The sequence below is a fragment of the Ctenocephalides felis genome, unplaced genomic scaffold, assembly GCF_003426905.1.
Source record: "Ctenocephalides felis isolate EL2017-DRISC unplaced genomic scaffold, ASM342690v1 CF-g0.4_SCAFFOLD_01170, whole genome shotgun sequence".
In the NCBI taxonomy this organism is placed as follows: Eukaryota; Metazoa; Arthropoda; class Insecta; order Siphonaptera; family Pulicidae; genus Ctenocephalides; species Ctenocephalides felis.
The window spans coordinates 5956252-5971048 of NW_020537324.1; the positions used below are offsets into that span (position 1 = coordinate 5956252).

Genomic DNA, 14797 nt, shown 5'->3' on the forward strand with positions numbered 1-14797 from the left:
AGAATAACAAAAAATGGAATGTACCTGGTATCCATTATCCAAACTGGTAATACTTGTGACACTTGCAACAAAACTATTCGAAGTCTTAGATACACCAGAAGTCGATTGCGATTTACTCTCCGAGTCAGCAAGTGACATTTGTTCTTGAGAATTTTCTTGCGTCCCTATATGTCTTTCTGGTTCCTCAGACTCCACTTCTAATTTTATATCTACTGGGTCCAATGGCAATTCTTCAGGCGGTGACGGTGTCATATCATTTCTATTCATCATTTGCTGCTCTTGACTCTGATGAGCTTTTTGCAGCAATAAATTGAGAGCTTGTCTTCGCATCAGTTGATCTTCGCCATCTTGACTATTGACCATGTCAACCGTAGATGTAGATCCGCCTGATATAGACATCATACCGCCGTCATCGAAGAGATGGGCTGACACTTGCATTATATTTGGATCATCCCGTTCAGACACATTTGGTGATAATAGTCCGACGCAGTTTTGTGAAGTAGCCTTTAAGGTGCTGTTTTGATGACTATCCATACCTATGAGTGTTTGGTCCTGCACCTATATAAATTAATAAAAAAATTATAAAAATAAAACTTATACATTTTTTCAATAAAGCACATATTTTTTAACTTACACTTTGTTGCAAATATTGTTGTATACTTAATTCTGTCGTTGGCGTGATTGGCAGTTGACTGTTGTTCATCCATAAGGGTTGCGATATATTGGCAAGCAGTTCTTCCTGATTACTATTTTCTTGAATCATTAATGATTCGCAATCATCTCCTTCGACAGTCGGAGGACTCATTCTTGACATATTATATGTTTGGCCTGGAGACTTATCGCTTTCTTGTCGTTGCGTTTGTTGTTGTTGAAGCAAGAATACCCGCAAATCAGGATTTAGTGGCTGATTTGGTGGCGTTAAAACAAGCAATGAATCCATTTGATCAGGAGTCAAAATTCCTAAACTCTCATCTTGGTCTATTGAACTTTGTTTACTACTTCCGTAAGGCCCAACTGGACTATCCTAAATGAAAATAATTAGTTAATAAATGGAAATCATAAAAAATAGATTTTTTAACTTACCTGAAAAGTTTTGCCAAAATTACTGGCTGCTCCTAATATGAATGTTCTTGGTCCGCAATCTGTCCAACTGCTGGGCCGTTTCGGTTTATCACTCGCTTCACTAATATCACAAGATTCACTGTGTTCCATTTCAACGTCATTGTCTTTAGAAAATGTTTCAGAACTTATCTTATCACTTAAAACTAAATCAGTCTTGAGATCAGCATCGAACGTTGCATTGCATTTGTTTATTACATAAGATTCATTACATTTAGCCGCTGGTGCATCAGGTTCAATAATAGTTGACGATAAAATTTTGCGTGCTAAACTAAACGTACCATCTGGTACGTTATGGTTAGGTGGATCATCTAAACTAAAAGTGCCATCTCTATTCAAAACTCTTTCATTACCACTATCCGACTTAGATATTTCAAATGTGCAATTATTCGGTTTTGAAAAATCAAATTCATTTTCTCCTCCGTCGGCACTAGTAGGTGTAGAGGATTTGAATTCTATTTCTTGCATTTTATCTGAGACATCCGGGCTACAAAATGCCTTCTCGTGATGACTACTAATTACTGAATTACGAGGTCTGATTTTTCGACGAACGAATTCTGAACTTCCAGATACCATTCGGTGAACCAATTTCGTTTCTTGGGGATTGTCATTCGAAACTGGCACCGGAGGTGGCATTTTTTTCCTGTCACGTAGAGATGGAGGAACTTGAGCAGATAGATCACAAGAATTCAATCTTTGCCGTTTCTTCTTATTTTTGGTGACGACATTCTTATCTTTGTTTTCGCTGGGTCTCTGTGCTGTTGCAACACTCGGGATGCGCGAAGCCGCGAATGCTCCTGGACGGGGTATTCGACTACTCGGGCCTGCCCGAGTCTTACCCAACGTCTGGAAATAAAAGAAATAGTTAATAAAAGTCCAAACAATTTAATTTTAATGAAGTAATAGAATAGAAAATAATAGATTTTGTGATGTTCTCCTACCATAGGCCTGCCTTCGGACAGACTATTTATTATTATTATTATTAATATTTATTATTACTATTATTATTAATATTTATTATTATTAATATTTATTATTATTAATATTCATTATTATTATTAATAATATTTATTATTATAATTATTATCATTATTTTCAAAGAAAGTCGAAATATTTCTTTGTCATTTTTCAAATATTTATTTTATATAGTGGACAAATTCACGCCTCAAAAAAGTTGAAAAGAAAATCTTCAAAGTGTTCACACAAAGTGTTAATAAAATTAGAAGCACGGTTTTATAATTTTATATCGGTTTTAGTCTAGACTTGCAACTACAAAAGCATAACAGCCAGGCAGATTTATACACAAATATTCAAAATCTTTACCAATTTAGTAACTTTATTAAAATATATTTTTTATTTTATAAAAAGTTTTATTTGTACGTATTTGTAGATAAATTTTTGTTCATATTTTAATAATTTTCTATTATTATTTTGAAGTGTTAGTTAAGTTCCTGCGTGATAGAATGCATTACGAAATTTATCTCAGAACTTATGTAACATTTTCCAAACCAGATAAATATCGCAAGCTTCTGATTTGCCCAACGATATACATAATTTATACGAACATTTTAGAATCTCTTGTGGCCTTATTAAATTGTGTAACTTCTTCATATTACTGAGTCTTGATCAAAATTAGATATTGACATTATGCTGGATATTATGCTTCGAGGCACGTACTGAGATATTTTTCATAAATATTACTGCTCTCTGATGTGTAATAAAATTATATTATATATTTTGTTGGTCGTTTATGGCTTATAATGTCACATTATTGGGTTATGATACCAGATGAAACGGAATATCAGGATAAATAGGTTTGTGATAGATGAATATAAAATCAGAATATATTTGCTTAAGCTAAATACCAATTCCACTTGCTATGTAATTGAAATTTTATATGAAGAATAAGTAAAATTACTTTTTCAGCACTACTTTAAATGCATACAAAAAATAAAAAAATAAATTAGAATATTAGATCGAAGTTGTTTGCTTATTGGAGCAATTACTACCATCTTCATCATCTTTTACTAATACATATTTTTCATATTGTTTTTTTTTTAAATTAGAATAAATAAATTTGCTAAACGATTTAAAATATTCCACGTACTTTTAACATTCTGAAATACAAATTTGGAATAATTTCCTTGTAAATACTTCCTAAGCAGGTATCGAATTTCAAGGTCCATCGTCGCGACTATTTCGTAATGTCCAAAATAAAAAACATGAGAGATCAGACGATAAAATTGTTGAAATTAATGAAGACTAAAAGCTTATTGTAAAAAATAACTTGCAATACTGACTAATGTAAATTGATACGCTTAATTGTATTTAATACACTTAAACAAGGTTCAAAATTGACCAGATAAGAACACCTACATTCCTCATACTGAAATTCTACTAAAAAAATTACTATTACATTGCATATTTTATTTTACATTGATTTTATGGTAGTCACATGTTTGAAAAATCAATATTGAATTTTTTGCTTTAAAATATACATGTAATTTTATTCAGGTAGACTGTCAATCAAAAAGTTATAAGAATCCTTAACCCTTAACTGAATGCAAATTTTTCGATTTTGGTTTATGATGGAAAAGTACTCATTTCGAGCTTTACGAAGTCGAATTCAAATTAATGATAATACAATGAATTTGCATAACTTATTACGGATAAGAAGCACAATCTTGAATTTAAAATAAGTAAAAAAAAAAAATACTATATATTCCACACCAACTCCAATAGTGAAATACGTTATAAGATATATAAGTTATTTTTTTTGTTAAAAGCACAAACAATATTATCATAGATAATTCCATCCAAATCATTGCAACAAAAACCAAATTTAATCGACCAAATAAATCTCTACAAAAAACTAACCAACACGATTCAATGTCAATTTCAAATGATTTTTAAATTTTCAAAACCGCGTGCACGATTTTTGGATAAAAATATTTGATATTTTCTGATAATTTTAAAATGCTGTTTTTCTGATTTTGCCGTGAAATATTAATTAACGGGAGTCTATATGGAATTTTATGATGAGGATTTTAATTTTTAAAATCGATTCAGCCGTTTTGGAGATAACGTTGGCATAAGATCAAATTTTGACTCACTAATACATATATTTATCAATTTTAATATCAACCACATAGATTTGTCAATTTTGATATCAACCAATTGCGAATTACTTGAAATGTAGAGAAGTTACAAAGTCAGCAAGTTTCTGGCAAAAACTCCTTGGAAAAGTTAAAAAATATGAAGTAAGAAAAATATGAAAAAGACCATCTAGAGTAAAAAAATACGTGAAAATATAAACTAAACAAATTTTAAAAAAATTGTATAGTATATTACGAGTGAATATATCTTATAGTACAGATTCAAAATAAATCATTTACCTGTCATAAAATAATCCAAACAACAAACACACAAAAATAACTAATCAATCACACTAAAATTAAACACACTGCAATCCTTCACCACTGAATATTATCCACAAGCTTTTTTCACCACAAATAATAATTTTAATATTTTAACACTATTTGACGAAACGATCATCACAACTGCTGAACAAAAATCAAACTGACGTATCAAAAATGTATTTTCTTATCCTTTTTCCTAGAAGGAATTGTTTTTATCGGACCGGTTTGATAGGTAACGATATCCAAATCTCGAGAGGTGTTATTCATCCCTTTTGTTCGCAGGCAAATTTTACTGCTATCATGTTATAATATTATTTAGGACAGGTATAAAAATGTACAGGGGCGTACTAAGGTAATAGAAATAAGAAAAACTCTTGGTGACTTATATACACTCATACATTTATATTTACTTTAAAGAAAGTCTCTTATTTTGTATTAAATACCAATAAAATATTAAAGTCTTCATCAATTGTACAATTAATAATTTGTCTGTCTGTATAATAAACTTGATCTACGGAAAGAATTTGCATATGAAAAATATAAAGAAATCACGTTTAACTAACTAATTATAAGATCTGGCATAAGAACAAGTAATGCCTGTAATATTCTATTTATTCATAGAATTATCAAAAATCTTTATTACACGTCGAGTAAAAATATCCCCAAAAATTAAAATCTTACTAAAAGAAATAGAATATGGCAAGCCTAAAAAATAAAAAAGGATATGTAACGGATTTAGTTATATTAATCAGTTTTTGACTGAAAAAAAAATGTAAAGCAAAATTTATAATATTTAGCAATAATTTTTCTACCAAAAATTCAGTTTATTAGAATCTAAAGTGGCATACCGATTTTGATATTCCTAATTATTTATTATTATTATTAAGGGCAGGTATAAACAAAGTACAGGTATGTACTCAGGTTTATTAAAAATATGTTATGATGATATACGATGTTGATATAAGAAGCGTTCGTATAATTATATATCGTTCCATAATTATAGATAATTATGCACTGAAGTGTGTAGTTAGGTTTATAATTAGCGTTTAAATATGGTATTGTAATAAATTTAATTATATATAATTTTATGCTAGTTCTGAGTAATAAAAATAATAAAAAATATTTAAGAATTCTTCATAACATAGTTATAAAATTTAACAAAAATATGTTTACAAAAATCTAACAAAATATGTCCAAGAATCTAACAAAATATGTCCAAGAATAGATGACCAATAAGATCTTTTTAGAGAACTCTCAGAACTCTTAGAGAGATTTGCATCAGACATTTAATACTCTACATGCTTTGGAAGTTCACGTGGCATAACTATTTTTAATGTAGCCCTGCAATAAATTTCTAATATTAAAATTCTTCATAGTACTAATTAATTAGTGATGTAAGTTATTCACACATAATGATGAATTTAATTTATCCTTTTAATTAAATTATTATTTTATAAAAAATCACTTATAAAAAGTAAAATCATCTCAGAATTATCCATAACGAATTCATTATGCACATTCTTTACCAGTATTACCGTAATTACGATGAGAACTGTTCTTATGTATTAAAATAACATCATCTAGTGTATATTGTTAATTCTAAACAATAACGTAATATAAAGTGAGCTTCCTGGTTTATTGTGGCACAATCAGGTAATAAATTTTAATTCTTAATTTTAGTAATATTTATTCAAAATTGAGAAAATACTCATTAATTGACTAGAAGTAATAAATAGTTGAAAGTAGAAATGGAAATTTAAATGAAATTTCACTGACAAGGAGAACATCAGGTTTAGTTTTTGAGGTGATAGAATTGATGATCAAAACGCACAGTTTAAAATATTGAAGGCTTAGGAGAAGTGATTGATTTATAAAAATTAATTGAAGTTTTGAAAAGTAGGCCGTGTGTAATCCGCAATTATTTCCTTGCCATATACTCAACAATTTTGTATTATAAAGCTTAAATAAAGTTTCGATCAACAAAAAAAAAAAAAATGACTTGCCAAATCAATAAATGTATTCACCAAACAATTTTTAATTTTCAAGTTATTTTCATTATTAGGCAAACTTATTTTATATCGACTACGATATTATGTTCGTTTTATGATACTTATTTAGGACACATTACCAAAGATACGATGTTCCCACAATAAGTCCTAAAGTAAACAAATTCTTACATTACAAGTTATTACGCATATTTTAAATATATTAAGATCTATATGAATAAGTTGTCCATTCTTCAACGTAGGTACTCAGTTTTGATTTCAAGTACCTATCAAGTTCGATTACTTTTGTTTGTGATTTATTACCAGACGTTTGGGTAAGTTGCTTACATTTTTAAAAATTTTCGGGCCGATTTCTACAAACATTGTGTTACTGGAAGCACACATGATTTGTGATCATTACTTTTACTGTTTGCTTTTGGAAGAACATATGTTTTCTTTTCCTCGGATGGTTACTTCGTATGACGTGAGAATTCATTACTGTGTGTTCGCGAAGTGTAAATATACACAAAAAGCGCGTGGAGGAGTTTAAATCTGGTCAGATAGTAAATTTCGGTGTTCTTTTGAAGTTTTTGTCAATATTTATTTGCAAAACTGACTGGGAATAGCAAAGTTTTTGCAAGGAATTTACGTTTGGTCTTGACTGACACTGGCTGATTTTTTTTTATTTCATTAAATTATAACAATCAGAGTCAGAGTGACTATGAGTTACAAAGCTGATATAAGAAGGAAACTATAATTAAAATAATATATAAAAGTAAAATAAAAATAATAGTAATTACAACTCAAAAGTTTATCTAATACAAATTATTTACCAAACTCCAGATCTCCATGAAAAATACCATAAATAAATATCAATTAATCTAGCAGTTAATTTATTCTAAACACAAGTGTAATTGGAATCGTAAATTTCGTACTGCGTTCATTGGCAATTTTCTCATGAGTCTTGCGAACGTGTTTATCGATGAAATAAATTTTTAACAAATGCTTAAAATAACAGTAAAATGTTCCATGAGATACCAGAGCATGTATAGAATGGAATAACTAATGTGTATTATATGCTGTTATAATTTTCTATAGGAATAAATGGAGGAAATTATAAGAAGGAAATTCTGAGTTGCTGATGGTTTAGCTGAGCTTATACTCATTTGTTTTGATTTTTTTTTTCAATTATATTACAGCAATATAATTTACATTTATTTTAGACTAATGAGTCGAATGATACCGATAGTATAATCAAGTAAAAATATATATACTATTAATGCATTATTTGATCCACAAAAAATTGAGATTTTCTATATTTCGTCTGATTTCATGTGATGCCTTTAATTTCTAAATTACCATGTGCCGTACTAAATTTAATAACAATTTGCTTCCTATTTATATTATCAAAGATTTAGAAAATTATTATTTCCAGATGATCGTAACTCATTCATATTTTTCCACCTTGTAACACCGTTTAAGACGCCAACACCTGGTGATCTTGAAACTCTAAGTAAAGGCATTTGCTTCAGCCTACATTAACATTGTGCTAAGAAAATGCGCAGGTTGCTATTAATAGTTTATATAAATGCATTGTATAGAAATCAATTGGAAAACAATGTTTCAATAGTTGAAATTGAAATTTACAATGGAGTGTAAATGGAGGAAAACTAGTTGAAGTAACTACAATTTATCCTCTTTTTGTAAAAAAAAATATCCATTAATTTTGTTTATATTTTTAAACAGATATTTTGAATCATTAATCCATTTAGCTATTATTAAAATTTTTTGAAAAAAAAAATTATCTTTTCTATAATTTTTGGCGTCTTCGAAATATACGTGATATTACGTCCAAAGTAGTTCGTTCATCTTAAAAAGTATAAAAAACAACTATAAGCGATTTGCAAGGTCAATTTAGCAAATGGTAAACAAAAATATAATAACAGAAATACAGAATATTATTAGGAAAATAGAAATTAAAAAAGTGCCTGCAGTTGCTAAAGTACTATCTTGTCTAAAATGGTACATCAGAAAGGTGTACTATTAAAATTGTTCAAAATGCTTCTCTAAATGAAATAAAATCTAGTGATGAATCTAGTTTCACTTTCAAATTTAATTCCATTTCAATTCATTAATTTGTTTAATACGTCTATAAACACATAAATAGTCCTTAATCTCTCTGTCATTAGAAAATGTATCTGTCACATTTAAAACTAGATCTGTAATTTAATACATAATTAGTGTTTGAATTCATTAAAACTATGCAAATAAAATCTAGCAAATAATGAGTCTCAATAGAAACATCCGCATTGGAAACAATTTATTTATTCTTCGAATGCAAATGTTGTAAAACTAGTTCAATTCATGGCGAAAACCGCTATAGATAGAAATGCCTATAAATGGAGCAATAAATTATTGCAATAAAATTAATATTTGCGATAGTAAGCAAATTACTTTTGATATCTCTAGAGTTATTTATGTCTTATTAAATTTGCAAGAATTAAGAATTGTCTGGTAGAATTCCATGAGGAGACATTTATAACAGATGTGAAAGATATTGTTTATCTCAATTGTACAAAACTCTAACTCAAACAAGACTTGGATATTAAAAAAATAAGTAAATAAAAAAAATTGAATATAAACACAGTTTTTTATAACATTAATAAGATTGTTTTATGAAGAATAAAAATTGCAGATTTAAAAATCAAAATACTTGAGGACAAAGACAATTCCAAGGAGCTCATTTGCAGGAACTACTACTATATAAATACTCATTAATTAATATTCTATTATTAATAGATGCTTTTTTTTATAAAGAAAAGAGCCAAACACGTTGAGAATATAGAGGAATTATATCTCAAAGACTTAAAAATCAAAATTTTTATAGACAAGCAAAAATTCCATAAGAGCTTCAATACTAATGAACATTTGTAAGGCTGTTCTATAAATATAACATGTATATTAATGAATATTATGTAATTAATATCTGATTTGTTATAAATTATCTAGATACCTATAACGGCCTAATTATTAAATATAACAAAAATGTTTTGAAAATATATATCAAATACCTGTATCTAAAAAATATCCGACAATGCTTCTGGACTAAAATAAGTGTCATTTATCATTGTAAGAGTTACAACAAGAAGAGATTTATCTTCAATTCCAAAACCACAACAACGTCTAAATAATTTCACGAAACAATAACACAATTTTGCACTTTTTTACTGCCAATTCAATTCACCGGTAAATGCCTTCTGAACGATATCATTTGACATACTAGAAGTAACCTAGATATGTCTATTAAAAACGTATAGACTTTTATGATCAATAACAATAAGCGACAGATTTTGTTTTAATGGTTTATTGCTGTATCAGGGAAGGCAAATAGTAGGTTACAGGATAGTAAATTTATTTTTTTAATTATGAAAAAAAATATTTCTAAAATAAATAAGTTTGTAGCTTGGAACTTAGAAGGTGGTAAAAGATTAATTTACATTTAAAGTGAGAGATAAGAATAAAGGGTATATTTGCGATTCTTGGGAGTATGTTTCCAAGTACTAATAGCCCGTTATAAGAAAAGAAAAGACCGTCATCAACAGCTTATAGTACACTGAAGTGCTGATTTTGTAAATAATTAAAATAACAAAAATTCAGCATCTAAAAAATGAATAAAAAACAAATTTTACACACACAAGTCTTTTCTCCTGAGTCTTTTCTCCTGATTTAAAACCCTCTGACCGTGAAATAAGAAATTCCAAGTAACAAGATAGTCATCTCTCGCAATTCACGAAACTCGTGCCATTATTCATTTCGATAACGAAATCAGTGACTCATCATCCCCTACGAATGCTACGAACGCGAGTCCTCGTCGTAGCATGAATCGGGGCTGATTTCATTGTGAACCGAGGAGTATCTACGCGTTGCTACGCCGGGCTACGCTTGGCTATATGGGTTGCGGATCACTTACTAATCGATAAAACGAGCTACGGGGTAATATATACAAACATATATATATATATATATATATATATGCTAATGAAAGCTTAAATTTATTTATAAATATTATATATTTATACTATATTTTTAAAACTTGAAATACTGCACAATCAGAATGCACTAGTCAGTTTAGCATATTTTCACAAATGTGATAACTATTTATGTTAGTAATAATCTCTTTCTGGTATTAACAACACTTCCATTTAATACCCATGACTAGCATCATTTAAAATATGTGTTTCCTTCTTCAAGGTACTTAAGTTCAAACATCATATAAATAGCAATAACGCAGAAATCAAATGCATGTACATTCACGCTCTGAATTGTAATTCTAATTGCTGAGAGCTTTCCAATAATATTTTATAACTAATCATTTATCAGGATGTACTTAAATCTAGCATTTTACGTTTACCAGATAGCAAATATCAGACTTTGTTACATAACATATGATATTTATTAGGTCCATGGTGTCTTGTTACTGCGTAAAATGTACTCTGCGGCTGTACGACATGCGCATACTAATAATTTTGTCCTAGAAATGCGAAGAACACGGACATTTCACTCGTTCATGAGTGTTTTTATCATATCACACATAATATAAGCGAACATTGCCTTTTCTAAACCAGGCACGTTCAAAATGTACATTCGTATTACTGCGACTTGGTAAGGAATTCTTATTATTGGGAATAGTAGAAATTGTACGGACCACTATGCAATTATTTATCGACAGTTCGGTGAAGAGTCAAGGCCTACTCCAAAGAAATACGACTCAAGAATCGATTTAAAATTTTATGTTTCTCATATTACGATGGTTTAAAATTAATACGACTATTTTCACATAACTGTTTGAAGTTGTATGAATCTCGACCTAATATTTGTTAGTGCAAAAGCCTACACAACTATTTTTATTTTATTATACAATACTTTATGGTTCGCATTTAGTGCTATAATTTTATTACAAATTTTAGTATTAATATTCAAGTCGATTGTGTTCATGATATTAGTTTAATATTTTATTTCCATGCTATAAATTTGAAGCCAGATTTATAAATAGAGACATTCTTCTCTATGTTTATATTCATTTCAAATTAATTTGGTTTATGTATTAATTTCATAAATAAATCCCTGAATAATAACATTAATTTAGTAACTAATTAAAAAAAGTAGAATTCACCTAATTTTATTCTCGCACGTGGTAACATTAGGAGTTGAACGAACTCTGACCTTCCCAAAAAAACTTAAGGGTAAGTGGAAAAGCTGGTTTCGTTGCCTTTTCATCTATTGAATGGATTACAAAGTAAAAACTGAAATTTTTAATATTCACGAAATATAAATTTATTGTATTAATCAATAGCAGTCATCAAACTTAAAAAAAAACCTTTTTTGGCAATATTATGATTCTACAACTTCTAAATACACATGAATAAAATTCGAATTTAGGAAAAGAATTACAGTACATTTAATATTTAATTACAGCACGTTTTTTAAAACGTTTTTTTAAACAAATTCATATTTTTTATATATTGGCTACCATCGATGCATTTATTATTAATAAACTTGGCTATTTTGGAATGTAGGAATTGAGTGAAATGAATAACTAAAATTGAGCTAAAACCCATATCGATAGAACTCATGAATTATAAATATACAAATACAATATAGATGTGTGCTTGTGGTAATATACATATTATCTAACAGTATATGATATTAACCACATTTATATTCTAAATGCATCCATCCAACAATTAGTTTTTTGTAATTGATTACATAGAGTAAGAAAACATCTTATAAGAACTCCATATCATATAATCTATGATAAAATACATTAATTTATATTTCCTGTATTTAAATTGAAGAATAAAAACCGTATCAAATCCTTGTGAAGTCAAGTATTATACAATTTAAGTGGTGCATGATACTCGGAATCAGGATTTAAGGATTAATTTTTGAATATCAAGACTTAATAATATGAAAGTTCTTATGGCAACAAAACTTAAAAAGTCCATATAAAAACACTATATCCTATTCACCATGTTATATGAATTTTAATTCATTAATAAGTGTCACCAATTTAGTAAATTTATTTACCAAAAATAAATAATTATTTGATTGCATAAAACTCCATTATAAAATATCACGAGAAAAGAAAAACAAAAATAAATGTGAATTACGAGTTAGGTAATTTTTTCCAAGAACTCTATCCGTCATAAAAATCAGATATTTTTTTAAATGAATGTAAACTCTCAAGTTATGAAAATTACTCGTTTTTTGTATGGCGAAGAAAATGCTTCTAGACATCTCAGATTAGGTTTTTTGTCTGGGTATGTCGCGTTCAATATTGCCTGTTGAATAAAATTAATTATATGACTGACATTAGTAAAATTGCTAGTATTATATTTCGTTCTCATATAATACTTTTCTTTCTCAAAAACGTATGCGAGAAAACTGACAGACTTAATAAGAACCTACAGACACGTTTCATATTAACTTTATTTCTTTTGCTGAAAGTGAGTAGAGAAGGTGCTATTTCGCAAACTGTTATTATAGATATGGAAATATTATAATTGTATGTAATATGACGAATAGTAATTGCGTAGAAAGTCCTACCATAACTAATCTTTTAGTTTGGTAAATTTTTTACATTTCAATAAATTACTAGAGTGTAATCATTTAATTAGTAAAAACCACGTGTTTGAAATCAAAGTATTGAATTGTGTTTGGTCAACTTAGAATTCAATTAAATTTTATAAAATTGCTAAACTTTTGGTTAGCCATTGATCGACTGGTTGAAAATATCCAATAAAATCCATTATTCTCGCACATTGTTTATGATTAATTTTTATTATGTCAAGAAGTTCATTTGGAAACTTTCTATATTTACATGAACTTATTCTTGACCTTGCTCGTGCTGAATCAAAGAAAATAAAGATTTGCCTTTTGCATACTAATGCCATGCAAATTTCTCACAAGTATCAAACGTCAGCTTATTTGTTTCTGCAGTATCGAATTGCATTTTTGCATTGGAATACCAATGCACTAAATAACTGGACTTTAAATAACAAAAATTATTGTATTACTTTTGTCAAATACAGATAACAATATTTTGTAAGACATTTCAAAAAATATTTTCCTTTTTGTAATCTACGATCATTGAGAGAACTATACTTGGGGTCTACCATTGTTCGTAATTGATAAACAAAGGAAAAGATATTTAAATGGTATTTCCGTATAAACAATGTATTGTCTGTTAAGATTATTGATTTTGGAGCAAATATTCAAAAACAGTGACAAGAATTTTATAACTCATTCCATTTGGAAATTTGGATTTGCATTTGTTGGAGTCTAAAAAGACTGATGAATAGAGTATCATAAACAGTCTTATAAATAAGTACAGATTAAAATATGCAATGGCATATCGATATTTTAATTTCATACTTCAGCACATAAATTTATGGTTCTAAAATAGAAATCTGTACATTGAAAAAAAATTATATGAACATTTCTAAGCTATCGTTAGCATCCAACATAAAATTACCGTACAAAGTTTAAAAAAAAATTAGAGTCTGTTGGATTATAAAAAAATTAAATAAAATTTCATTTTTATAACAATTTTTACAATGGCAAGAAAATAAGTTGTCTTATATGACAATCCTTGACATGAGCGTAATTTTAGATAAATGATTAGGCATTTCGCAAATCTTCACGGATGTGCAATCAATAAGACATCAGAAAGATCCGTTTAGGTAAAATTGTTATTTGACTCTCGAACATTTTGTAGGTTAGTTTATATGTGAGGAACGCCTGATCGAACATCAAGTACATGGATTTTTGGCAGTGAAAAACTAAATCATACGAAGATAGACCCGTAATATAGTGTTACCACTGTTACCATAATCGGACAAACTTGCTCCTATTCATTTGCATTCTGTTTCCATTACTATCGTGGAAAGATCTTGGCTTTAAAGTATTATCTCTGCAACGTAATAACTAACCAGTACTGTTCGTTTCCCAATAAAATAATGAAGAAGCAGCTTTTGAATACTCTAACTTTAATAAACCCAAGTAACTTTCTTGGGTGTTCCACAAGATCCTCATAATCGCATTAACTCACACAAGAGTAAGAAAATCTCATAACGTGCGCCAGGCGTTCTGATAGCATTCCATAGATAAACATGTCATAAAATCACTATTAATGTTCAGATAATTTATCGTGATGCTTCTTTGATTAATTACACAATAGAAACCTTTCATAACAGAATAGACAAGTTATTGTTT

At 28.5% G+C, this 14797-nt stretch overlaps 1 protein-coding gene across 1 annotated transcript in view; it reads right to left on the reverse strand.

Annotated features, from left to right (window-relative positions):
* LOC113366097 (mucin-17-like) overlaps positions 1-2765 on the reverse strand; it is a 92698-nt gene extending 89933 nt beyond the window's left edge. The window contains exons 1-4 of the mRNA XM_026607647.1: positions 2736-2765; positions 1084-1965; positions 635-1024; positions 25-558 (exon numbers count right to left, since the gene is read on the reverse strand). Coding sequence (XP_026463432.1) covers positions 25-558; positions 635-1024; positions 1084-1965; positions 2736-2765 — 1836 coding nt within the window. The remainder of the gene's footprint in view (positions 1-24; positions 559-634; positions 1025-1083; positions 1966-2735) is intronic.
* Between the last annotated feature and the right edge of the window lie 12032 nt (positions 2766-14797).